We start from the raw sequence: 26,321 nt of genomic DNA, 5'->3' as shown, positions 1-26,321 counted from the left end.
GGGGGGGGGGGGGGGGGGGAGTAATGTTGGTGGAGATGTGAACTGAATGACCAATTCTGATGCAAGGGCCTGTAGTATCAGTTGATCCAGGGTAAAGTGGAGGAATCTTGTGGATATGGGCAGAATCTATTCTGGGTACCAATAGACCGAAGGGCAGATTTTGGGGGTTGGGACACTCAAATAGGGGCAGAACTATGACCCCCTGTAGGAGCCAAAGAAAGTCGAGAAGCCAACGACAAAGGGATGAATGCAGACAGGTGACATCAACCATTGATTCCAAAGACTCTGGAATGGCCAAAAATATCAAGGGTCAGAGAAAGGGGGCCTCACGTAACTCACATGGTAGCAGCCGACAGATGAACGCCCTCCAACAACATATCAACACACCAGCCAAAAGACTAGTTGAAAGGATGATAAATATCTCAGAACTGTAGTTAGGGTCAGACAAAACATGGAAAATTGTGATCTATTCAGGTTCATCAAAGGCTCCCTTCTGGAACCCAACATTTCCAGAAACAGGTCTGTTCTTTGAGTGTCTAAATATGCCTCCACCTGGTGTTCATAGGCTAAAGTATGGTATTCCAACAAATGTGGCAGGGAAGGTATAGCTGTCCCTTCACATAACTGAGCAGTACACCTCCCTGCATGAACTGCAATATCAGGGGATGGAGGGAGAACTAAGTATTCACTCTCAGACCTTTCATTTCAGAAGGTGCAAACTCAAAATCAACTGGAGAAAGATCAAAAACATCACCCACTTGATTTATCAACTGAAGAAAAAGAGCCAGAGGCAGTTGATCCAAACTAGCCTCAACAGAGTAATGGAAGGCTATGGAAAAAGCAAATCTAAATTCTCTCCAAAATGTTCAGGATCACCTGCAAGTGCAGAATCAGAGCCCCCTGGAGAAACAACATTGGACCTAATGTATGTCTCCATCTCACTATGAATAAGGTCACGAACAGTCTAAACTGAGAATGACACCCCATCCCCCGACTGTTAAATGATGCTAGATATCAGGGGTGGGATAAGAGAGACCTGATTTGTCTCCATGCCGGAAACAGAAATCCCGAAATTCATGCTGCATATCGGCTTGCCAAATGAAAAGGTTTTTTGTTTTGTTTTGTTTTTACAAAAATCAACTAGGTAACACAAAGAACACTCAAAGTATCTCCAGCAGTCACAGAACAGAGAAACCTGTTCGTGAATGCTTTGTCAAAAAAAAGTTATAATATTATCTGAATCAGGTGCTTATATACAGTATCAGGATATAGGGCACATTAATGTAGGTGGAAAGTGTCATGAGACAGATATCGCCAAGGGCAATTAAGTGGTGAATGAAAGACTGGAGCACGAGAGAAAATATCAGACCAATGCTCAGATGGGTATAGGAAAGAAACCCTAGCATTCAGGTAATAGCTGTAGTGTAAGAGGAGGCTAGTATGTTTTAGAACAATGTGTTTTAATAGCCTCTTTTCACCAAAATTTAATATTTTAGTAATGTTAACAATTGTTCTTTCAGGTATTTTGTTAAACAATGCAGATGTTTTGTGAGTACAACTGATTGTGCTGTAAACTTTGATTCAGCTTTAAATGTTGGTGTTGCATGCATTTAAATAACATATTCTAACCTTTATTTGAAATTCTAACAGCATTAACATATCACTTAAAAACAAGTGCTTAGTTCATTATATTCAAATATTTATTTTCTGTTATATTTCACAACTGTAACATTTTCTTTCATTCTTTTGATACTTAAAGGATCACTCAATTCCATCAACAAAACCAAAGATCTTTCAAAATAACTTTAACTGTAAGCTTTGGGCAGTTTTTAATTGACTGTTAACTTACTAAACATAATTATACACAATGACTGTCATCTTACGACCTGACTGAACTGTAACGTCAAAGCTAATGTGGTTATGAATAGAAATTTGGCAGCATGGTCAGGAATGTCTTTTTAGTATGGAAAGATGAACACTGATAAATTATTTCTATATACTTGGCCAATTCACAAACTCAAAATTCTTTCAGCATTTGGCAAAATATATTCTTCAAAGCCAAGCAAAGTTAAAACTTTCCATAGACTAAACCAGTTCTCTCCCACTTTACACACAACATATTTAATAAATGGCAGTACCTATATAATACATTTTCTTACATTAACAAACTGTAAATGTTTGTTTGATCAGTTTTGATCCTTCATTAATTACTGTTGACTCGTATCAAAGGGTTTCTTATTGATGCATACTAATCAGATGAGTTAAACTGCCATTACATTTACTGATGTTCATCTAAATACCAACAAATCTTCAAAAACTATAATGGTTGAAAACCAATAGCCAAACAATATAGTAACCATGTATAATTTCTTATTAAGTTAGCAAATAAATTCACCTAGTTGCATTTTGCTTGTTTGTTTTATGTTAAGCATTTTCAATTATGACCTTTTTCTACTTAGAACATCACTTGTGGATGTTTCAAATCCCTCACAGTAAACTACTTAATATTTAGAAGACAAAAGACTTCAAAGCTATAAAAAAAAAGATTTTTTTAAGACAAAATCATAAAACTGACCTACTTTTCAAACAGAAAAGTAAAACCATAACAAAGGATGTACAGTTTGGTCAACTTACAACAAATAATAGTATCAAATCAACAAATGTCATTTTCATTATGTCACAACAACAGATGTCAGCTTCATTAACTCATGACCAGATATCAGCTTCATTAACTCATGACAGATGTCAGCTTCATTAAGTCATAACAATAGATGTTATTTTCATTATGTCACAACAGATGTCAGCTTCATTAACTCATGACAGATATCAGCTTCATTAACTCATGACAGATGTCAGCTTCATTAAGTCACAACAATAGATGTTATTTTCATTAGGTTACAACAACAGATGTCAGCTTCATTAAGTCACAACAACAGATGTCAGCGTCATCATGTCACAACAACAGATGTCAACTTCATTAAGTCACGATAGATGTCAGCGTCATTATGTCACAACAACAGATGTCAACTTCATTAAGTCACGACAGATGTCAGTGTCATTATGTCATGACAGATGTCAGCTTCATTAACTCATGACAGATGTCAGCTTCATTAAGTCACAACAATAGATGCTATTTTCATTAGGTTACAACTAGAGATGTTAGTTTCATTAGATCACATGAAGAGATGTCAGCTTCATTAGGTCACGACAAGAGATGTCAGCTTCATTAGGTCACGACAAGAGACGTTAGCTTCATTAGGTCACAAGAAGAGATGTCAGTTTCATTAGGTCACAACAAGAGATGTTAGCTTCATTAGGTCACAACAAGAGATGTCAGTTTCATTAGGTCACAACAAGCGATGTTAGCTTCATTAGGTCACAACAACAGATGTCAGTTTCATTAGGTCACAACAACAGATGTCATTTTCATTAGGTCACAACAACAGATGTCAGTTTCATTAGGTCACAACAACAGATGTAATTTTCATTAGGTCACAACAACAGATGTCATTTTCATTAGGTCACAACAACAGGTGTTATTTTAGCAATTTCACAACAAGAGATGTCAGTTTCATAAGGTTAAGATGAAAGTTGTAATTTTAGCAAGATCACACAAAGAATATCAGTTTAGTAACAAGGGATGTCAGTTCAGTGAAGTCAGAACAAGAGATGTAAAGTTTCATTAGGTCTCAACAAGAGATATTAGCTTAATTAGGTCACAACAAGAGATATCAGCTTCACTAGGTCAACCACAGATGCCAGCTTCAGTAAGTCACAACAACAAATGTCATTTTTATTAGGTCACAACAAGAGATGTTAGCTTCATTAGGTCACAACAAGAGATGTAAGTTTCATTAGGTCACAACAACAGATGTTAGCTTCATTAAGTCACAACAACAGATGTCAGTTTCATTACATCACAACAAGACATGTCAGTTTCATTACGTCACAACAAGACATGTCAGTTTCATTTGGTCACAACAAGAGATGTAAGTTTCATTAGGTCACAACAAGAGATGTCAGTTTCATTAGGTCACAACAAGAGATGTCTGTTTCATTAGGTCACATCAAGAGATGTCAGTTTCATTAGGTCACATCAAGAGATGTCAGTTTCATTAGGTCACATCAAGAGATGTCAGTTTGATTAGGTCACAACAAGAGATGTCAGCTTCATTAGGTCACAACACGAGATGTCATTTTCATTAGGTCACAACACGAGATGTAAGTTTCATTAGGTCACAACACGAGATGTAAGTTTCATTAGGTCACAACAAGAGATGTCAGTTTCATTAGGTCACAACAAGAGATGTCAGTTTCATTAGGTCACAACAAGAGATGTCAGTTTCATTAGGTCACATCAAGAGATATCAGCTTCATTAGGTCACAACAACAGATGTCACTTCATTAGGTCACAACAACAGATGTCAGCTTCATTAGGTCACAACAACAGATGTCAGCTTCATTAAGCACAACAGATGTCAGCTTCATTAACTCACGACAGATGTCAGCTTCATTAAGTCACAACAACAGATGTTATTTTCTTTAGGTTACAACAACAGATGTCAGCTTCATTAACTCACAACAACAGATGTCAGCTTCATTAACTCACAACAATAGATGCTATTTTCATTATGTCACAACAAGAGATGTCAGCGACATTATGTCACAACAACAGATGTCATCTTCATTAAGTCACAACAACAGATGTCAGCTTCATTAAGTCACACCAATAGATGTTATTTTCATTATGTCACAACAGATGTCAGCTTCATTAAGTCACAACAGATGTCAGCTTCATTAACTCATGACAGATGTCAGCTTCATTAAGTCACAACAATAGATGTTATTTTCATTAGGTTACAACAACAGATGTCAGCTTCATTAAGTCACAACAGATGTCAGCGACATTATGTCACAACAACAGATGTCAGCTTCATTAAGTCACAACAATGGATGTTATTTTCATTATGTCACAACAGATGTCAGCTTCATTAAGTCACAACAGATGTCAGCTTCATTAAGTCACGACAGATGTCAGCGACATTATGTCACAACAACAGATATCAGCTTAATTAAGTCACAACAAGAGATGTCAGCGACATTAGGTCTCAACAATAGATATCAGCTTAATTAGGTCACAACAAGAGATATCAGCTTAATTAGGTCACAACAAGAGATATCAGCTTCACTAAATCATAACAAGAGATATCAGCTTCACTAGGTCAACAACAGATGCCAGCATCAGTATGTCACAACAACAGATGTCATTTTTATTAGGTCACAACAAGAGATGTAAGTTTCACTAGGTCAACAACAACAACAGATGTCATTTTCATTAGGTCAACAACAACAACAGATGTCATTTTCATTAGGTCAACAACAACAACAACAGATGTCAGCTTCATTAGGTCACGACAAGAGATGTCAGTTTCATTAGGTCACGACAAGAGATGTCAGTTTCATTAGGTCACGACAAGAGATGTCAGTTTCATTAGGTCACGACAAGAGATGTCAGTTTCATTACGTCACAACAAGAGATGTCAGTTTCATTACGTCACAACAAGAGATGTCAGTTTCATTACGTCACAACAAGAGATGTCAGTTTCATTACGTCACAACAAGACATGTCAGTTTCATTACGTCACAACAAGACATGTCAGTTTCATTACGTCACAACAAGACATGTCAGTTTCATTTGGTCACAACAAGAGATGTAAGTTTCATTAGGTCACAACACGAGATGTTAGCTTCATTAGGTCATAACACGAGATGTTAGCTTCATTAGGTCACAACACGAGATGTTAGCTTCATTAGGTCACAACAAGAGATGTTAGCTTCATTGGGTCACAACAAGAGATGTCAGTTTCATTAGGTCACAAAAAGAGATGTCATCTTCATTGGGTCACAACAAAAGATGTTAGCTTCATCAGGTCACAACAACAGATGTCATTTTCATTAGGTCACAACAACAGATGTCATTTTCATTAGGTCACAACAACAGATGTCATTTCCATTAGGTCACAACAACAGATGTCGTTTTAGCAAGTTCACAGAAAGGGATGTCAGTTTCATAAGGATAAGATGAAAGATGTAATTTTAGCAAGATCACACAAAGAATATCAGTTTAGTAACAAGGGATGTCAGTTTAGTGAAGTCAGAACAAGAGATGTAAAGTTTCATAAGGTCACAACAATGGAAGTCAGTTTAATATGGTCACAACTAGAGATGTCAAATAGTGAAGTCAGAACAAGGTATGCAAGGTTTCATATGGCTACAACCAGGAAGTCACTTTAGAAAGGTCATAACAAAGGATGTCAGATTAATGTGGTTATAACATGGAATGTACAGTTTGATAAAGCAATTCAATTACTATGAAATTGGTTCCCTCTCTTCGCTATCAGCTCAAAACTTGTACATAACAACAATAAACATGACAGATGCAAGTTAAAAGAAAAATAGTTCCATAAAGTGTTAGAATTAAATACTTTCAGATAAAATCACACATATAGACAAAATACAAACAAAACGAAGGAACCATCAAACTTACTTTGCCAACTGATATGCTTAGGGTATGGGCTCCTAGCTACAATAAACAACTGTAGTACCAACTGTGGAGCAGACTCCATGTAGCACTCAAACAAACGAAGCATGGCAGCATCGGAATCTTCATATACCATTTTACAATAATAATCCTTTTGTTCTTTTGCACTTTTTGTTTTGTTTGAAGATCGTACTTTAAATCCATACCATAAGGTTTCAAGGTACCTGTGTATATCAAGAACTGTAATTTATATAAATTGATACCACTTTTATTAAGCAGTACACTATTGCACTTTCTTAAATAAGCAAGATACCCATGTTATTAACACAAAACACTTTATTAAAAAAAAGTTTCAACCATCCTACTGCAGCTGTTGCCAAGCTCAAGATGAATGTGCCTGAAGGAAGATGGTCAAAATGTCACTCTAATAAAAAAAAGTATTTGTGTCAATAACGTGGTCAGTCTCACTCATTACAAACATAATTTGGCTTGACTATGAAAAAAAAATAATACTCTCACTATCAAAAACGTAACAGTCAGTTAAAGCTAGGTAATTAGTGAAATTTTCAAACTGAATAATCATCAGGTTCATTAGTCAATTACATTAAATTAATTAATTATTCTTACATGAGTTTACCTTCCATTTTTCAGCTTTTAGACATCTTCAGGTACAACAAAGTAAGATTGAATTGCTTTTTTTAATGTATGATATATGCAACTTTGTAACATAGAGTAGGTAGATGGCCAAGGTATTCAATAGGCATAATACAAATACGCTAAAAAAAATCGACAATGACAAAGATGATTGCCACTCACTTTCATTTATTTCTTTACCCAACATGCCCAAAAACAAGGCAAGAAACCATCACTAAGATACCAAACCACCAATTAGTTCATCTTTCTTTTTGTTTCAGTTGAGGTAACTCTATAAATACTTTATTACTAACATAAGATTAAATCTAAATCCACTCTGTGTGTTTCTGGGCAGTGTCATTGCTTAGTCGTAATAACTAGTAGTAATTAAAAACAAAATTATAATACTAGTGTAAATAATGTTATCATTACCCCTTGAAGTTAACTTTTTTTACAGAAGTGTGGTGTTCCTTTAAAAAGCTTAAGTACAGGGTGAAACAGGAATTACCAGCCAATAATGGATGAACATTAGATGACTGTAACATGTACAATACTCAATGCTTTGTACACTATACAATCAGTGTCTTTAGGGAGTTAACACCTATATTATGCATGAAGTGAAGGAGTAAAAAAAACCAAAACAATACACATAATATTAAATTTTATTACAGACATTCATAGAAACTATTAGCTTTCAGTCATGGGAAAAAATGTCACAAAACAAGATATAAAAACATTTTGTAAATGTAAAACGATGTAGGGATGGCAGTGCCAAAAAGAATGCAAACAAGAACTTAGGGATTTAATGTTACACTGTAAAATGCATACTTGACTTTAATGTTACTGCAGTTGGAATTAATATATTCATATATTCTTAACTGTTTATCATAATAGCATGGTCACGTCAGGATAAACATCAATGTAGTGTAACTAAGAGTCTAGGACTTACGTACAAGGAAAAACAAGTTGAGTCAAAACATGTTTTCATTATTACAGACTATTACAAACTCTTCCTACAAGGTTGATCAAATTGACCGATCTCATAACCATTTTGTACTCATGCATAATTTTACAGTGTAACATTAAATTTTAATATTGAAAGTCATGTAGGGATAATCTATGTATAACTGTATCATCCCTATATTCTTGTTTGAATTCTTTTTGGCACTGCCATCCCTACATAATTTAGAAAATGTATTTTCATTTCTTGTATAAATTTTGTAACAAACTGAAAATACCATTAACACCATTCCATGGGTGTCTCCCTATAAACCTTCACAAGATTGCTCTCATAAAATTACTGAAATTTTGTTTAAAAAAGTAAACATTACTTCATAACACTGATTATAAATCAGTAGTTACTAAACATAACAGTAACTAGTAGCATTACTATTAAGTACAGGTTAACATTAGTTACATGCACTTAGATCTGAAAATTGACTTTAGAATTTTATATAAACACGGCTACAACTAGGCCTTCAAACATATTGTTACGTCTCCGTTTGTTAATTAACTTCCCGTAACTTCGTTCCGACGAAACTTTAGCGACACAAGCCTTTACTTAATAAAACTAGTTTATTCTTTCCGAATATAACTCTGCGATACACTTAATCTCAATACTCGCGCTAAAACAACACTGTAACGAACGAACGTTAACTTCAACAATACCCTGTGACTGCTGTTCAATTACTCACTGTCTACACACACATTACATTACATTCCCGCGTCACGTTTTCCCCCTCTTATATATACCAGCCTACCCTATCTAGTAAATACTAGAGCATTCGCCAAAGTACATGATAGTTCTAGAAACGTTGCGTCACAGTAGTCATGTGACTCGCTGACGCAACAATATGAATACTTGAGGTGCATCTTTAATGTACAAAGAGATGATAAATTTAACACCACATGTCATTAAGATTATCAGGGGTATACTATTGGTCATTAGCTCATTAACAACAATATTCAAATGCAAACATGCACTAATTGATTGAGCTGTACAAGTTAGCAAATTTTTATGAATGGGCAGCTACAACAAAGAATTATAAATAAAAAAAGTATTCTCCAAATAATATCAATGTGTATTTTTTCTTAATTAATTAGAAATTCCAACAAGAGTCCTTCAGGCCAAAAAACATTCACTGGAGGGCACAAAGGCCACAGTATACATTAATGTTAACAGAACATAAACGAGTTTCCCAATTAGTTTAGTAAATATGGCATTAACTATTTTTTCACTCGGGGCTTTGGAAGCTGGCCTATCCATCCAGATTATGTTTATCAGGTAGGTAAGTATTACCTTTAACCAATGAGACTTATGAAATAACAGTACATCAGCTTTAAGATTAAAAAAAAAAGGTATCATGCTGATCTAAAATGCTCTCCTAGGTTTTTGCCTCCTCCTGATCCCAAATGATATTTGACCTGAAAATTCTATACAACTTTTAGGCATCTATTTCCACTTATTAATTTGTCTAACTTTGAGAAGGATCAAACAAAATCTCTGGAAGGAGAAGCATTTTAAAGGTTTCCAGGATTTGACCTCTGGTGACCTTACAAGTCATGAACAAATTTCAGGCATCTCTATACACTTACTAATTTCTCCAAATTTGATAAAGATCAGACTTACACATAAAGAGAACAAGTGCTTTATAAGATTTCTAGCTTTTGTCCCCTCTTGATCCCAAATGACCTTTGACCTAAGAATTGTATACGACTTTTATGCATCTCTATCCAATTATTACTTTTGTCTAACTTTGAGAATGATCAGACAAAATCCCTGGGAAGAAAAGTTTAAAATCCTAATTTCTACCAACAAAATTCAACCCTCAACATGTCTGACTACTTGACCAAAATTGACGAAAATCAGTTACACAGTTTCCGAACAGTAGCCCTTGAAAATTTTGACAGAAAGACAGATAGATAGAAAGACACACTGCCATGACATGAGGTCAACATTCTATTTCCAAACAATACTCCTACTAGAATTTTTTTGCATAATTCTAACGTAGGCTAGTGCCTATAAACAGTAAACTAGGCCTACACTACAGTATATAGCACATGGTCATAACCTACAAATCATGCGTCGTCACACATTGCAATGCCCAGTTTGCTACTTGTAATTCAGTAATGTTAACCCTAGCTAGCTATGGCTAGTAGGCCTATGGCTTTGGTGGGTTTGCACATAAAATTTATCAAGCCGAAATGTTGACAAATCTTATTTCCTTTCTTTTTCTAAACAAGAGAGAATTCTCAATAGCCACAGCACTTGAAATTCTTTGAGGCAGGATAAGAGTAAATTAATCTACGAGACCTTTTTTTCCTTTTTATTAGCTATATTTTTGTGCACCAGCAATACCAAGTGTGCTGTGTGTGTATATCCAATTCAATTTTATTACTCAACAGGATCTCTACCAGCCTACCCTCAAATTTTTTAGGCAGGATTAAAGTAAATTAATCTAGACCTTGGGTGTGGTCAAATACAGCAGTTGAAAGGGTTTGACTTCCTCAGTCCTAAACTGTAATTAGATGTAAAACTGATCAAGAGATGACAGAGCTATAAGCTAAAAGTTTGTATTTGAAAAAACAACAGCAACAAAACTCAAAGCCATTCTATGAGCCACTATGCCACGACTAAAAACAGGACCTAATCTACATATTTACCAATGAAAAAAAGTTCGAATTACTGGCACTTGGCCGCCACAGAAAAACGTTTCACTCATTCCTTTTTCAGCATGTTTAATGCAAGAAGTATTTGCAGTCACGCAATTCACTCTGACCAGCATGTGCTAACTTTGATCTTTACATACCCTGCTTTGTGTAAGCTCTGTGGGTTTGTTGTTTGAGCACCAATTTGCATTGTTTGCTACTACTAAGAGTCTGCAGTATGGTATGACTCAACAAACTGCACAAATGTTTTACTGCTAATCAAAGCAAAATCTTCACTCCCTCCACTACATGCATTTTATGTGATATATTATTCATAACAAAGTAGTTTCTGTAGGTTGTAACTCCAGTATTTGTGATCCTCAATGGTTTTCCCTTTACTGTGGTATGCAAGACAAATTTAGATTGTGAGGGCATGATGGCCAAACGGTGGCCATTGTGACTGTGGATTTTAGTGATTTTTTTAGATCCCCACGGCCACTTTGAAAAGTATGGCAGGAAATGCCACCATGAATTTCCTGCCCTGGTCCTTGGTTAGAACTTTCGAAATCTTAGTAAGATATAAGAATGACACCCATACACAAAAGATAAAAAGGACAAAGTAGTCAATTGGGATATGACTAATCATAAAGAGAAGAAAAGGAAGCAAGGGAGATTGGAAAAAATATCCAATGAACCACTTGAGTATCCCAAGTCTTGGGGAGAAAGGAGCAGTCTGAAAAGAAATTCAACCTATCACTATAGGGGAACAATGCAAGAAGCAATCAAAGAAAAAATATCAGAGCAATGTGTCTCTAGCAAGCAAGGAGGAAAAGAAATATGTTGTAAGAGAAAGATGACACAGGAAACAAGTAGCCAAAAGTTTGAATGGAGGTCATGTAAGAACTGTAAGAATTATACAGAAGTTCCAATCCAGATGAAGAAAAATATTGATTGGAAAGTTTTGGAATAGGTCCATAAGAACGTGAACAAAAGGAGAATGGCCATGAAAAGATGGAAGATCACCAATAAAGCCTCACTGTAACCTGTGATAAAAGACATGGAAATACTGTCCTCGAAAACCAATTAAAAAGGACGTAAGATAAGTAAGAGTCAGGCAACCTGGAGGAAGGAAATGGTGAATGTACCAGCATCAATAAATCATCCACCCACATTTATAAACTGCATGGGTGGATGACTGTTAGCAAGAAGACAAGCTACTATACCTATCTGTCTTGCAAGGAACTGAACAGAGCCACTCATGAAGATGAAAGTGTAAAATGTCATGATGAAAGATGCATGTCCAAAGCTGATGTAAAAAAGGACTTCTGAGATTGAATAACTGAAAGGAGTGGAAATCATGATTGAACTGACCAAATAGGAGCAGTGAGAATTAACTAGTTAGGGGTGCTGTGAATTAAAGATAGCATCATAAGAAAAAGTTGAAAAGGACAATAGCCATACAAAAAAAGGGTAGACCAATCCAGACTCAGAAGGAATAGTGCCAGGACCATAGAGTCTCAGTCTAGGAACTAAAATAGTGGAAACTTTGTGTAGAGAGGAGTTGCAAATGCATCAGTAAAAGAATTTCCAAAGTGGGAACAATGCTACAAATACACCAAGATATGTAATGACAAGACTTTCTGAAGGATTTGGTCTGATTAGCCACCAAATTCAAAGTTTCAAGAGCATGGAAGGCCAACAACTATATTTTGTTGTCATGAGCCCAAAACGTGGGGCTTGAGAACAAGATGCAGAAGTCCAGAGAGCATGTACTTCATGGTCAATTGGTGTAAAAAATGACAAAAGAGTTGCTGAACTAGATCAAAACAAGATGCCCAGTTATTGTAACAAAAGATGGCGACAGGTCCACTGAACTGCCATCTATTTAAAAACTGTCCTGCAGGAGCTTAACTGAAAACAGACAGGTGGGAGCCCTGACATAGAAAACTCTTTGAGAGAAATCCTGTACCAAAGCCGAGGCATAGCTCCAGAAATAACTTATTACAGATCCCCATGGTGATTGGCCTCATAGGATGGGGAACATTAGAAATGGAACACAAGACAAAGAATTTCCCAAAAGGTCTGCATAAAGAATATTTGTCAAGTAGGGTTCTCTGAGAGAGAACCTAATCCTAGAAAACAAGGCAACCCTATAAACAAATCCCAGAATTAAAAATGAAGTGGATAATAGCTAAACAAAAACAAAAAAAACAGGACAGGATGAAGAACAAGTTAGTGCAATCTCACCTCAATAAAACTGTGGTAGTGGCAATGCATAGTCTTAGAAGGAAGGTGTAAAGGGAATATCAGGATAAAAAGGTGAATAAGCAAAAAATTAAACTTTGGATATTGTGTTGTAAGTCCATAACTTACTGCTGGCCCACCAGTCAAAGTACAAACTGGGAGAAGAAGTTCAAGAGACAGAAGCATCAGAAAAAGGAAGAAATTAAAATCAAAGGCCACAGAGAAAGAATGTTAAGTTTATGGAGGAAGTGGCACTGAGAGCAAACACAAAGCATAGACTAAAAGAATCTGTAAGAATACAACAAATAGGTGGGGGAGGAAGAGGGGTTGAAATGCATGCATAAAATTCACTCGAGAACTGGAGTATATAAACAAATCTCACATACCTGAGCTTTAAAAGCACTAAAGAACAAAGGTGGGTGTAACTCGTTCAGCACGGCCCGGTCCCTGGGACTGACCTCGTAACCATTTTGTGTTTATTATAGTTTTCATGCTATAACTTTTAAATTAGTAAGCGTATGTTAATGAAATTTGGCAGATTATCAGTAGACATTACAATGCTCTCATGTGCAAAATATCAAATTTTTTTATTACGTCTTAAGTTCGTAAAGCAATATTTTTCTCATGTCTTTTTTTTTTCTTTTTGCATGTTGCCTATCCAACATGCAAAGTAATTTTCATTTTAAGATTAAAAATACCTTTGTGAATCAGAAAGTTTTGAAATTTTATATGCAAAATCTTTATAATGTCCAGATAGTTATCAAATGTTTCTTAAGAAAAACTTTATATTTTATCTGTTATTTTCTGTACAGGTTTGGTCAGTTTGATTGATCTCATAACTGTGTTAAAAAAATTAGGAAATAAATACAAATTATGCCTTTTTCATTCTAGAATGACTAAAAATTATAACCTCAAAACAAATATTTAGACTAAATAACTTAAATCTCATAACATTATACATTTATTATTTTTATTATATTGACCTTTCAGCCGTGCCTGGCCAACAATACAGAAGTTACAATGATGCAGTATATGTGCATTCATGTCACCATATCCAATAATATGACACTGCCTTTTAGCCTTTATAAAGTGACCTTGGCTGTGTTTTAGAAAACTTGCATTTTCTAAAATACAGTCACATTTCAACTATTAGACATTATATTCCTTAAACAGCAAAAAAAGAAGTAAAGCAAACAATTGTCTCTTCTAGTTGTACTCAGTTACTACTTGACATAGGTTGCTAAGCCTTTTAAAATTTTGCATGTGGAGGATATGAAACAAAATATTTTTTTAGGTGTTATATAAACAGTTCAATAACCAAAATATCATAAATTACTATATCAATACCATATAATTGCATTATAATTTATCAAGCTTCGTTACTACGCTGTATTTAAGTCTAAAAAAATATGAAATTTTGGGCAGACTAAAGACACAACCTCCTTTTTTGAAATCTTGGTTTGAAGAAAAGAAATGGCATCCAAACATGTTAAAATGGTTGAGAAAGCCACTAGGGGACATTCTGAGCTTTAAATTGGTTATTCATATCATATATAGAAGTAAGTGTATATAAGGAAATGTTTCCAAAAATGGAAAGAGGTGGGTGGGGTGCCACCATGTTTGATTTATTACATGAGCAATATCTTGGCAAACTGAAAAGAAAAGAGGTTCTTATTTTATATTGTAGCTTGTCAGTATAGGTAGTTTGAGTTCATAATTCGTATGAAACTAGACTTTGTATTTTGACATCACAAACATCTAATTTGAACCAGTGCTGCATTCAGCATACCACGTGACACACAAAAATTGATGTTTAACTGTTTCTTTTTTAATATTTATTTTCAAATTAAGAAATTAAGTAAGGTATAATACTAAAATTTGAATTATAATCTACAGTTTGATACCAAAGTTATTGACATAAATTCATAAAATAGAAGTTCAATAAAATTTTGAAAGCAAGTCAACAAATGCGATGACATGTCCTTTCACCCGTGACCTGTCTTGAAAAGGTTAACCAATTCTAGTAAGGGATAGAAGAACCAAAAGTAAAGTTGTGAGAATAGCTGATCAAAGATATCCAAAGACAAAGCAGGACAGAGATGACCAAATGACAAAGAAGCAAAAAAAGCTGATGGACTCGCACTGATGTTCATATGTCTAACAAAGGTAGGTGTTAACCAATTCTAGTGAGAGATAGAAGAACCAGAAGAAAAGAAAAGTTGTGAGGAGAGCTGATCAAAGATGTTCAAAGACAAAGAAGGCTCAACAAGAGGCTATGAACCTCGAATTTTAGATGAACAAACCACAAGATACACAATGGTGGTAACACTGTTCACCATCTGAGTAATTCTAGTTCCCAAAATCCTTTTGTAAATCAACAACATTTTCCTCACATCCAGCAACACCCAAGACCTTGATATCATCACCAAATTTAAATAATTTCTTGACCATTTCTTCATCTGTCTTTCATGTAAATCAAAATGAGCAAAGGTCCTAAGACTGAGCCCTGAGGTACTCCATTTCAGTTTGACTGAACTCCATTTATAATAAACCTCTGCTTTCTTCCATCCAGCCAATCTTCTATTCAATTAGCTAACTTATCCCCTACACCTAAAGATTTTTTTTTTCTCGAAGCCTTTTATATGACACCTTGTCAAATGCTTTCTGGAAATCCAGATACATCAAATCTACACTCTTACTTTCATCTAAATAAGCAGTAACCTTTTCAAAGAATGTCAAAAGATTTGCAAGGCAAGATTTTCCCTTAATGAAACCATGTTCACTATCCAATAACATTCTAAACTTTGTTAAATGACCTTGTAAAGCATATTATATCAGACTTTGAAAAACTTTTCCCACAACTGATGTAAGACTAATAGGCCTATAATTACTGGGACAATTTTTCATCAACTCCTCTGAAAACAGGAGTAACCTTAGCCAACTTCCAATTTTATGGCATTTGCCAACTCACTATTCAAGAACTTAGAAAAAATTGTAACAATTGGCTCATATATCCAATCCTTAACCTCCTTCAAATCCGTTGTGGAAATATTATCTGGCCCAGGAGCTTTATTGTTCTTTAAACTTCCCAATTTTTTGTTAACAAGCTCAGAATTAATGTGATCATCTTGTTCCCATCTATCAACTATGCAAAATGATGAATATTGCTTAAATCTTTATTAGAAAAACTGAAGAAAAATCAAAATTTAATAACCCAGACATCTAATAATCATCAGAATCGAGCCTTCCTTTATCATCCCTCAAAGTTCGTACCCCATTCTAATATTTTTTTACCCTTAATGCACTAAAAGAGATCCTTACTGTTAATTTTCTGCCAACCTTTTTCATACATCCTTTCTGATGTAGTAATTTCCTGTTTGACCAACTTTCTTAATCTTATATAATCTTCTCAATCTCCAATAATACCAGTTAATTTAAATTTCTTAAATTTGTGATGCTTTTCTTTGATTTTATCCCTTATACCCTTTGTGAGCCAACATAGTTTTTACATGCAGCCACCCTTTTCTTTCTATAAGGAATATGTTTATCTTGAATATTTAAAAATGTATCTTAAAAAAATTTCCACATTTGATCAGTGTCTTCAAATAACTCAGCTATCTGATTCACAACAGATAATTCTTGTCACATCCCTTCAAAATTAGCTTTCTCGAAATCTGTAACCAAAATATCTATTTCTGATCTCCATATACAGCAAAACAACAAACCTAATACAGCAATGGTCCCTTGCAGCACTTAGATGCTTCCCAATTTCCACCCTCTCAACCACTTGTATATTAGAAGTCAACAATAAATCATGAATAGCATTGTTTCTAGTAGGTTCCTTGACCAATTGATGAAGATAACCATCTAAAGGAGAGTTTCCCAAAACCTTTCCCTCATGATTTGTCTCCAACATTTCCTAATCTATATGCCTGAAATTAAAATCACCCATAATTATGACCTCATTACCAGCTGAAATCTTAATCTCACTGTAATATTTCTCACTAATTCCACCAGTATCATTTGGTGGTCTGTAACAAATTCCTACTAAAACTTTTCCCCTTTATATTCACTATTAGAAACTCAAATGGATTCAATCTCTTTGCTATTATCTTTGATATCCTCAACTTCAACAAGATGTAAACCACATTTTACATATAAAGCACTCCTCCCCTCTTTTTAGTACTCTATCCCTATCAGATAAACTATAATCCTGTATTTCAAAGAAATTTCTTTCACCAAAATCGTCTACGTCAAACCATGTTTTGGTTATTCCCATGATATCAAAATACTCCATTCCTACCAGTGCTCTAAAGTCATCTATTTTATTTCTTATACTTCTAGTATTACAACAGTAACAATTTAGCCTATCCTTATAACTACTTTTATACTCATTTCTTATTCTAAACTTTTCTCTACATTTTGTTTTTTGCATTTAGTTTATCATGGTCCTGTCTTGTCCTAGTTTAAAACTTCCCTTACACCCGAGTTAATAGCCCTTGCAAACAAGTCAGCCCCTACTCCAGGGGTCGGCAACCTACTGCTCAAGAGCCGCATGCAGCCCTTAAAGGAGACGTGTGCGGCTCTTGGGCTTTACTCTTACTGTGAAGAAATATTCAGAATCTTTTACGCACAATTGGTGTTAAAAATTTGATCTCAACATGTGCAAATTTTTTATTTAGAATAGAGTCATGTTGTTAACATTCTAGCTCACTCATAAAATGCCTTAGAATGCTTAACTACACAAATAAAACACCAAGTGGAACTGAACCCCTGATTTTAGCATTGTTAAAACCGAAGACCTACCGCTGTCCCACTAGGGACCTTTTCTTTATTCTTTTTTTGCAGCTTTCTGTCTAGTCCTAGTTTAAACTTCCCTTACAGCTGAGTTAATAGCTCTTGTAAATAAGCCAGTCCCTAACCTATTTAGATATAAACCATCCATTTTAAAAAGCTCCCTTATCCCATTAATCTAATCCCACAAGTCCAACCAACTAATCTGTTCATCCTTACATATTAACCTAAGCCTAGCATTCAAACATAGTGACCTACTTGTAATTTCATCCTCACAATTAATTCTTGGCAGTATTCCTGACACAATTAAGTTATGGCCCTTTTCTTTAAATGCCTTTATCAGCCCCTTATACTTAATAATTACCTCCTCTGACCTACCTTTCCCTACATCATTAGCCCCTACATGCCCAACAAAAACTGCATCATTGCTAACCCCCTTTATTATATCTCTTGCTCTGTCGGTTATACCTGGGTAGCATATCTAATTCTTTTCTCCCTATTTACCATACAGTCTATCCTATCCACATGCCTTGTCAAAGAATCACCTTTAACTATAACCTTATTAAGTTTATCATCCACATCCTTCTCTGTCCTTTTTGTTTTTCTTCTCTCCAATAGTTCATCATCTATACAAATCAAGAGCTGAAATATGTTGCTCAATAGAACATGCTCATTACAATTAAATCCACTACTTTAAGCCCTAATATTACCATTTCTAACTTCCTGAAATTTCATTGTTAACTGATGTATTCCTTGTATGTAAAAACCTTAAGCTCTTCTTGAAATCCTGCTGCCCTTTCCCACAGTCCACACTTTTCTTTATCTATTGCCTCTACATTAATTATGATATCCTCCAACCTATAAACTCTAGGTACAAATTGCACATCTTCGTTACTAGTTTCCTTAAAAGTACATTCCAGTCCAGAGTTCACAAATAAAACCAAATCATTGTACCCAACAAACTGTTAATGCTTAACTCCTACACTAGTTTTAACCAATGTAGTTGTAGTCTGGGAATAAGGCTGTTGTTTTGAATGTACTTAAATAAAGTAGATGTTTGCTTCCAGTCTGTTTATCCATTAAATCATAAAGCATTCTTCACAAATAAGGTTATTAAATACTACCAAAAATATAAGATGCTCTGAAGAAGCACTGTATATTCAATAAATGCCCTTCAACAGGTCTCCTCCTGCTCAAACAAGTTGTCCTTTTTAAGATCATAATAAGTAGATAATCTCACTATCAAATAACATTTTTATTACACATGTCGTAATTGTCCTCCTTTTCTGATATGTAGCCAAAATTTGTGACAGTTTTTATCAAAGAACAAAGTCATTGTAATAAACAAATTCTGAGTGGATAACTTTAATTTACTCTTAATAATAGGTTTCCTGTTTTCAATACAAAACTATACACACAGAAAAACTAAATTCAGAAACTAAGAGAAAATTCATACAAAAGACTGAATGTAATGTGTCCTGGGAAGAAACTGGTGACTATACTCGAGGAAAACAAGTAAAAAGAAAAACCTTTCAGGACACACACTTTTGAATTGCTAAAACCAATTTCTGATTGGGGGATTTTTACCTCTCAACATGGGTTTTGAGAACTGATTGAGATGAGGTGTTAATATTACTAATTGTATAATTATTTGGACTATTGTTTTCATCTTTATTACGTGTATTATTATTATTAATTACATAATGTTTTGAACTTTCTGGTAGTGACGCATAAAAAAAAAGAGTCTGATACAACACCTGACAATGGCTGGAAAATTCACTGATCGAAATGTTGTGTAAATAATAATAATAATACACATAATAAAGATGAGAACAATATCCCTACATGCAATATTAACATCTTTAGCAACTTTAATGTCAGTATTCTGAAGTCCTATAGTATAAATGTTTACCCTTAAAGACAGTCATTTAAGCCTAATATTCATTATAATAATATACATATATGTACTACCTTATAACTGGTCCTAGCTGCAGTATTAGAAAGACCACTCGAACAGCCCACTGGCCCCAAGATGCACGTTCGACTTCTCTGTTATTCAGATCCAAAATGTACCAACGAAGACTAAAACCTGTCATTGTTAATGCGGGTACAATGACAAAAGCAGCAGTCAATCCAAAGTACCACATATTGCCAGCATTGTAATGAAAATAACACATCAACAAATCACTGCCAGTATCAAACAAGAAGCTTCCTACACAACTTAACAGTAATACACACTCAAATATGGAGAAAACAAATCTTTCATCTGTCGAAACACCATCAAGTTGTTCTGATTCTAGTGTATTATCACACGAAGAAGTGTTTTCATCAATTCCATTGTCTCCTTCATTATCCTCCATCTTCCTAGTAATATTCATCATGTCCTTACAGTTGTTTTTGGCATCAGGAACAGTCACTGTTGCTAAGGTAATGCCATGCCCTAAAAACTTTGAATATCATAGTGTGTGTAAGTGTGGATATTAATAGCCGTCTGAACAGCGCTTTTCAAAACTTATTTAATGTTGTAAATACTTGTTGAGAAAGCAATAAAAATAATTCATAACACTTCTTCAGTCTTCTGTTCTTCCTTTAAAACCTATAAAAAAACACCTGCAAGATCAAATAAAAATTTATCACACATTCTTCACAGGTAAATGAAACTTTCCGTTTCTTATATTTAATAAAAAAGAAGAGAAAGATAATGAAACAAGAAACACTACATACTCGGCTATCACACACACATGATGGGCAGGAAGAGGGGTAAGTCTGCTTGGCTTCTAAACTCTAGGTAGCTGTATTGGTAAAATGTAACATCTTCAAGTACTTTCAGTATAAATTAGATGCATATCACAAAATTTTAAAAACTCCTAAAGACAGCTAAAACAGTATAGAAAAAATATCCCATAAAACAGATGTTTCCCCACATTAACAGCAGAGAAAAATCTATTTTATTGGATATTTTTTATATCCCATTTTAGCTCTTTTTTCAATTTTTAAAACTTATGAACATCACTTAGTGTCACATAACACAAGTTATTAATAATAATTAAAATTCAATTCATTAAAATTATGCAACAAACAACTAAGTTAAATTTGTGTTTCTAATATTTTCAATTTATTCCAACTATCCAAATAATTGAAATACTGCTATTATAATTTCTCATTATCATTTTTGATTAATTCAAGGTGGTTAAGCTTAATTCAATAGTGTCACAACTCAGGCAAATAATTAACCAATCAAAATTAGTGTTTCTGTTCATTACATTTTTTTATTATTATAACTATCCACAAGTTTCTTGAGAATAGACAATTAGTTGAATTTAATCAACAATAAAATTCCACCAATTGCCAAGTTCTAAAGCCTTCCCTTCTACAACAATTTTTGTTCAGAACGATGATGCCTCACCCTTCAATTTCAAAATTAGATTTTTTTTAGGGGGGGAGAGGATTTGTAATCAAAATCATATTATTCCTGAGCTCCATATCATATGCAGTAAAACATTAAACGTGCTTCAGCACGTTAGAAATTAATAATGACCTAAAATTGTTTCTAGTACGTTCCCTGACCAACTAATGAAGAAAAACTTTCTGTAACTTGTAAGGTTTCTAAAATAAAATAGCCCGCTGAAGTTCTCCCTACCTTAGTACCTATCAGCATCACACTCACAGTATCAGAAGATAAGTACTAAAATAATGAAGTTGTCTTACAATTCATGCACAATGTTTCAAACACAACTTTTTTGAAGTTGGACTTATAACAAATAATATTAATAATAATATTTTAAAGCAAAACTGTCGTCGTCGAAGAAAAAAATACAATTTAAAAACAAAAGCCTATCGTTATCAGTACTTATTGTACTAACACTAACAACAGTATTACTAATAGTATTAAGTATAATATTTTGTTTAATTTGTAACTTTTTATTATATGACTTACTCTATTTCACCCACTGTATCTTCGATTAAATACAATATCGATGAACAATGGCTAAAGTCACAGCGTTCGGTGATAACAGAAAAAACAGTGTGTAATCCGTGATACGTACCGTTCACAGCCCATCTACAACGTAACTACCAAATAGCATGGAGAATTACCTGGAAATAACTGAATGTGTAATAAGAGTGAAAATGGATTTCCTCCTTTAATGTCGTAACTAGTCATCTTTTTCATATCTTTTCTACCTTTTTTTAGTGTAATAATTTTTTTTTAATTTTCAGTTATCTGATTTTGCCACTATGATGGTAGCAACACGTAGTCCAGGAAGTCTTTAAGATTACTTTATTCTTGTTGTTTCCTTTCTTTGTTCTTTGCACCTCAGTGACTCAGCGGTATGTCTGCGGACTTACAACGTTAGAAACCGGGTTTCGAATCCCGTGGTGGGCAGAGCATAGATAGTCCATTGTGTAGCTTTTTGCTGAACTTCGAACAAACAAACAAATTATTGTTATTTATAAAAGCATATGTGATATCTCTTTATTCTGCAGGGGTTCTCCTGGGTGGACAGCAGTAAGTCTATAGACTTGCAATACTAGAATCTAGGTTTCGATTCCACACGGTTGACACAGCAGAAAGCGCAATGAAGCTTTGCTATAAACCAAAGAAATCTTCCTGTAAGGATATTGCATCAATTTGTATGGTATTCGTATTGGAAGGATTGGCACTGTTATATCCTTTTCTGGTCCATTATTACGTTAAATGAATGAAAAAGCCGACCAGTGCTGTGAGGGAACAAACAACATGATCGGACGCTGTCGACTGGACATTTGTGGATCTGCATTGTGATTTGGTCGTGTCGTTGTGCGTGACCAGAACTGCACAGAAAAAGAGCGATTTTATCTTCGATGACGAGGAACCCACTTTGAGACTAATAATGGTTGGAGACGGCTTGAATGGGTAATGAAGAAATAACTTTAATATGAGTTTAACACAACAGTAAATGTACAACGTTTCGACAAGGTTTTGTCATCATCAGGTCGAAACGTTGTACATTTGCTGTTGTGTTAAACTTATATTAAAGTTTTTCTTCATTACCCATTCAAGCCGATTTTATCTGTTGAATACAGACGCACTTTCTTTGTTCAGTTCTATTATGTTTCTAACGTGACTAGTTATACAAAGAAAGCTGACGAAGCTATTCATTGATTCAGTAGAGACTATTGTCTACACACAAGTACACATATTTTTCGTTCTTGTTGTGTTTAAATAATTATTGTTTTCACTGTCCTTTAAATGTGTTCAATGTATTTATTTCTCATATAATTTAAAATCCAGTCAAGTTATTAACTACAAACTCTCCCTGGATTTTCGGATAGAATCTGTTGTTATTGCAGTGTTATCTGACTGATACTTGTCAGGAAATCGGTTTTAGACAAATAGACAAGGAGAAAATTAGATGGTGTGCCGTTAGGAGTTATTGAAGAATATCTGAAACGATAACGTATATATTGGTCCTTGCTTGATCTTTTCTGCTGAAAAGAGTTTAAATAAATGCTTATACTGAAAGAGTGGTTTGTTCTAGATTTAGAAGTACTCACCACGACCTAGAGAGAGAAACAGTTTAGCAATGCTAGTATAGCACTTGGGACATTTTCATAGGACTCCCAGGCTGTCACCCAAGAGCAATTCATTCCCAGCTCTGTTCTATAGTAAAGAAAATGAACCAAGAAGGACTGAATGTACTGTTGGTGGACAACACCTGCCAGTTAGAACTATAGTGGACATCCATGGATCAAATATAGAATGGTTGGGTAACTAGAAGACTGCTGACTGAAAGGGCAATATGATCCCTTGCTTTCCAAGCCATCAAGCAGTACTGGAAGTACAATGTATGCAATACGTTGTAGAGTTTGTGCTTGATCTTCAAAGCTAAAACAGTCATTAGTATGTACAACTAATTATTGAAAGAAAGTAGCATTCCTTCCTTTCCAAGCTATTGACTAATAATGTCGGCAAAATGTTATGTACAACATGTTGTGGCTATTATTACTAGGTCAGGTAGTATCTCAAGGCTTCAGCCTTCTTATGTTCAAATGAGGAGGACCAGACCAGTCACTTATGTATTACTGGTTGCTTTGGGTAAATAAGGGATGTTGAACATGGTAGATGATTTCGACTTAATCAGTTAAATATAATAGCTCCAATCCAGTACAAAAAAAAAAGACCATTGTCCAAAGTAAGTACGCACACTGTGTTTGTGTTTCCTGTCATAATAAGAATTGTGCTTTTATATTTCATATTGTGTACAGTTTCTTTATTTAAATCTCACAAACTCAGGTATTCGGCGAAACATAGTATTATTTTGTAATAAATATTTTGTTTGATCTCCAAGGGGAATCAATATTACTTGGATATACTCTAGCGATAGGAAAGAGTTGCTTTGATGTGCTTGGTCTTCTGCAACAGAGTAACTGTTGAAATAAATATATCATGGTTGTGATGGATTGTTTCACTAAATGGCTACAAACTGTTTCTAACTAAAAATCAGAAATTCTCTCAAGGAAACTTGTCAGTGAATTTGTTTTAATATTTAGGGTGCATATGGAACTTCACTCAGGTCAGGGATGGGGATTTTAATCAAACTTGTTTGGAAAAATGGGTCAATTACTTGGAATGAAAAAAGACTAGAACAACAACCTTTCATCAATGTTTTGACAGAATGGCGGATAGATACAACTGTACTAATTGAAATTCATTTGCAATATATGTGTGAATAAATATAGTATCAAGATCCTCCATTGTTACTCACGAGATATTAACAGCAATACGTGAGGCTAAAGGCAACACACCAGTACCACTGATGTTCAGGAGAGAACTTAAAGTGCCACTGGACCGTCTGTACCCACATCCTGAATATAATCAATCAGTAGAGTCTTATATAAAACATATAGGAGACTAAGGCACACAACTAATATAACATATGACTTTACCCGAGAAAGCCTTAAATCAGCTGTCGATAAAATGAAAAGTCACTATGATGTAAATGGTGATAAGAGTGATTTAACGTTTTAGTATTGTTGTGTCAGCGAAGTCACATGACTAGTGTCACGCCACGTTTCTAGAACTATCCTGTACCTTGGCGAATGCTCTAGCATGTACTAGATATAGGGTAGTCTGGTATATAAAAGAGGGTGACAACGTGACGGGATAATAATGTGTGTGTAGATAGTGAGTAATTGAACTGCAGTCAGAAGTATTGTTGACGTTAGTTGATATAGCGTTTGTCATAGAGCGACTGTTGAAAATAAGTGTATCGTAAAGTTGTATTCGGAAAGAATAAACCAGTTTTATTAAGTAAGGACTTGTGTCGCTAAAGTTTCGTCGGAACAAAGTTACGGAAAGTTAATTAACGAACGGAGACGTAACAGTATATTAACATAATATAACTGTACAATACCCATTGCGAAGGAGGACAAACTCCAAAGTAGGTAGTTGTTGAGAAGGAAATATGTAAAGAATCAATGATGCAGTTTGAAAGAAAATGTAATCTACCACGATTGTCTTTAGAAGTACATTGTTGAGAGAACAGTTGATTAACCTTAGAAAACTCTTCATCAGTAACAAATCAACCTGCCAATGAGACAAGAGTTTCTATCAAGAACATTTTTTGAGTATCACCAAGAATCGAGCCATCTGTGGATTCGCTTGGTCATACACCCAAAGAAAAGTCTTCCCATGACAAGACAATAAATGGTAAAAAAGGACAAAAAGTCTCCCTGTCTTCTTACTATGAGCCACGGGTAAGAAAACCACCAAGAGGATTTGGCGAATAGACAGTTTAGAATGTAAATGATTAAGATTTTGATCTGCTAACTACAATTTTTATTGTACCTTGTTTAATACACTTAATTAGAAGATTTAGTGATTGAAATGCCTATTTATGAATAGCATTTTTGTTAATTGTAAATAGTGACTTCATTACTAATTATGTAAGCTTATGTTTAATATATTAGTTTAATTTTTGCATTACAATTGTTTAAGGAGCTACAGAATATAGGAATGTGGCAGCATTGTAGAATATGTTTTTAACATTTTAATTTATATGTTGTTTGTTTTGTTGTTGTTGTTTTTTTTTTGCTATAGGGATTATGACGTACTGATGATATGTGAATGTTCAGATCTGACGTGATTTGGGTAAGGTTTGGGGGAAAATATTGATACATAATAATGTGAGTGAGTTTATGCTTGCTAACATGTACACACGTTTTACTACCATGAGTCAACGTTCGTTTTTGTTTTAAACACAAAGCTACAGAATGAGCTACCTGGGCTGTGCCCATTACAAGGACCGAATCCAGAATTTTAGTGTTATAAGTCCTCAAGCTTACTGCTGAGTATTAGAGAAGGTCAAAAATATTAAAATAAGAAATAAAATGCCATAGAAAGAATATAAGAAGGAAGTACTTATATTCTGTAATAATTATTAAAGTTGTTAATAATTTTGGCAAATTTGGTGAAGAAAAA

At 34.5% G+C, this 26,321-nt stretch overlaps 1 protein-coding gene across 5 annotated transcripts in view; it reads right to left on the bottom strand.

Moving 5' to 3' along the window:
- Positions 1 to 21,907, bottom strand: part of LOC111086857 (XK-related protein 4-like) — a 47,433-nt gene extending 25,526 nt beyond the window's left edge. Inside the window, exons 1-3 of one of the 5 annotated variants that reach the window (XM_022391454.1) lie at positions 21,798 to 21,907; positions 19,832 to 20,470; positions 6,548 to 6,765 (exon numbers count right to left, since the gene is read on the bottom strand). In XM_022391454.1, coding sequence (XP_022247162.1) covers positions 6,548 to 6,765; positions 19,832 to 20,241 — 628 coding nt within the window. In that variant the 5' untranslated portion in view covers positions 20,242 to 20,470; positions 21,798 to 21,907. Of the gene's footprint in view, positions 1 to 6,547; positions 6,766 to 19,831; positions 20,471 to 20,584; positions 20,607 to 21,500; positions 21,528 to 21,797 lie in introns of those variants that run through there. The other 4 variants (XM_022391456.1, XM_022391455.1, XM_022391457.1 and 1 more) reach the window with 4 other exon arrangements.
- Between the last annotated feature and the right edge of the window lie 4,414 nt (positions 21,908 to 26,321).

The sequence above is a fragment of the Limulus polyphemus genome, unplaced genomic scaffold (assembly GCF_000517525.1).
Source record: "Limulus polyphemus unplaced genomic scaffold, Limulus_polyphemus-2.1.2 Scaffold1495, whole genome shotgun sequence".
Lineage (NCBI taxonomy): Eukaryota > Metazoa > Arthropoda > Merostomata > Xiphosura > Limulidae > Limulus > Limulus polyphemus.
Note: the sequence above shows the minus strand (reverse complement) of the source record. Positions and strands in the feature narration are given on the sequence as shown.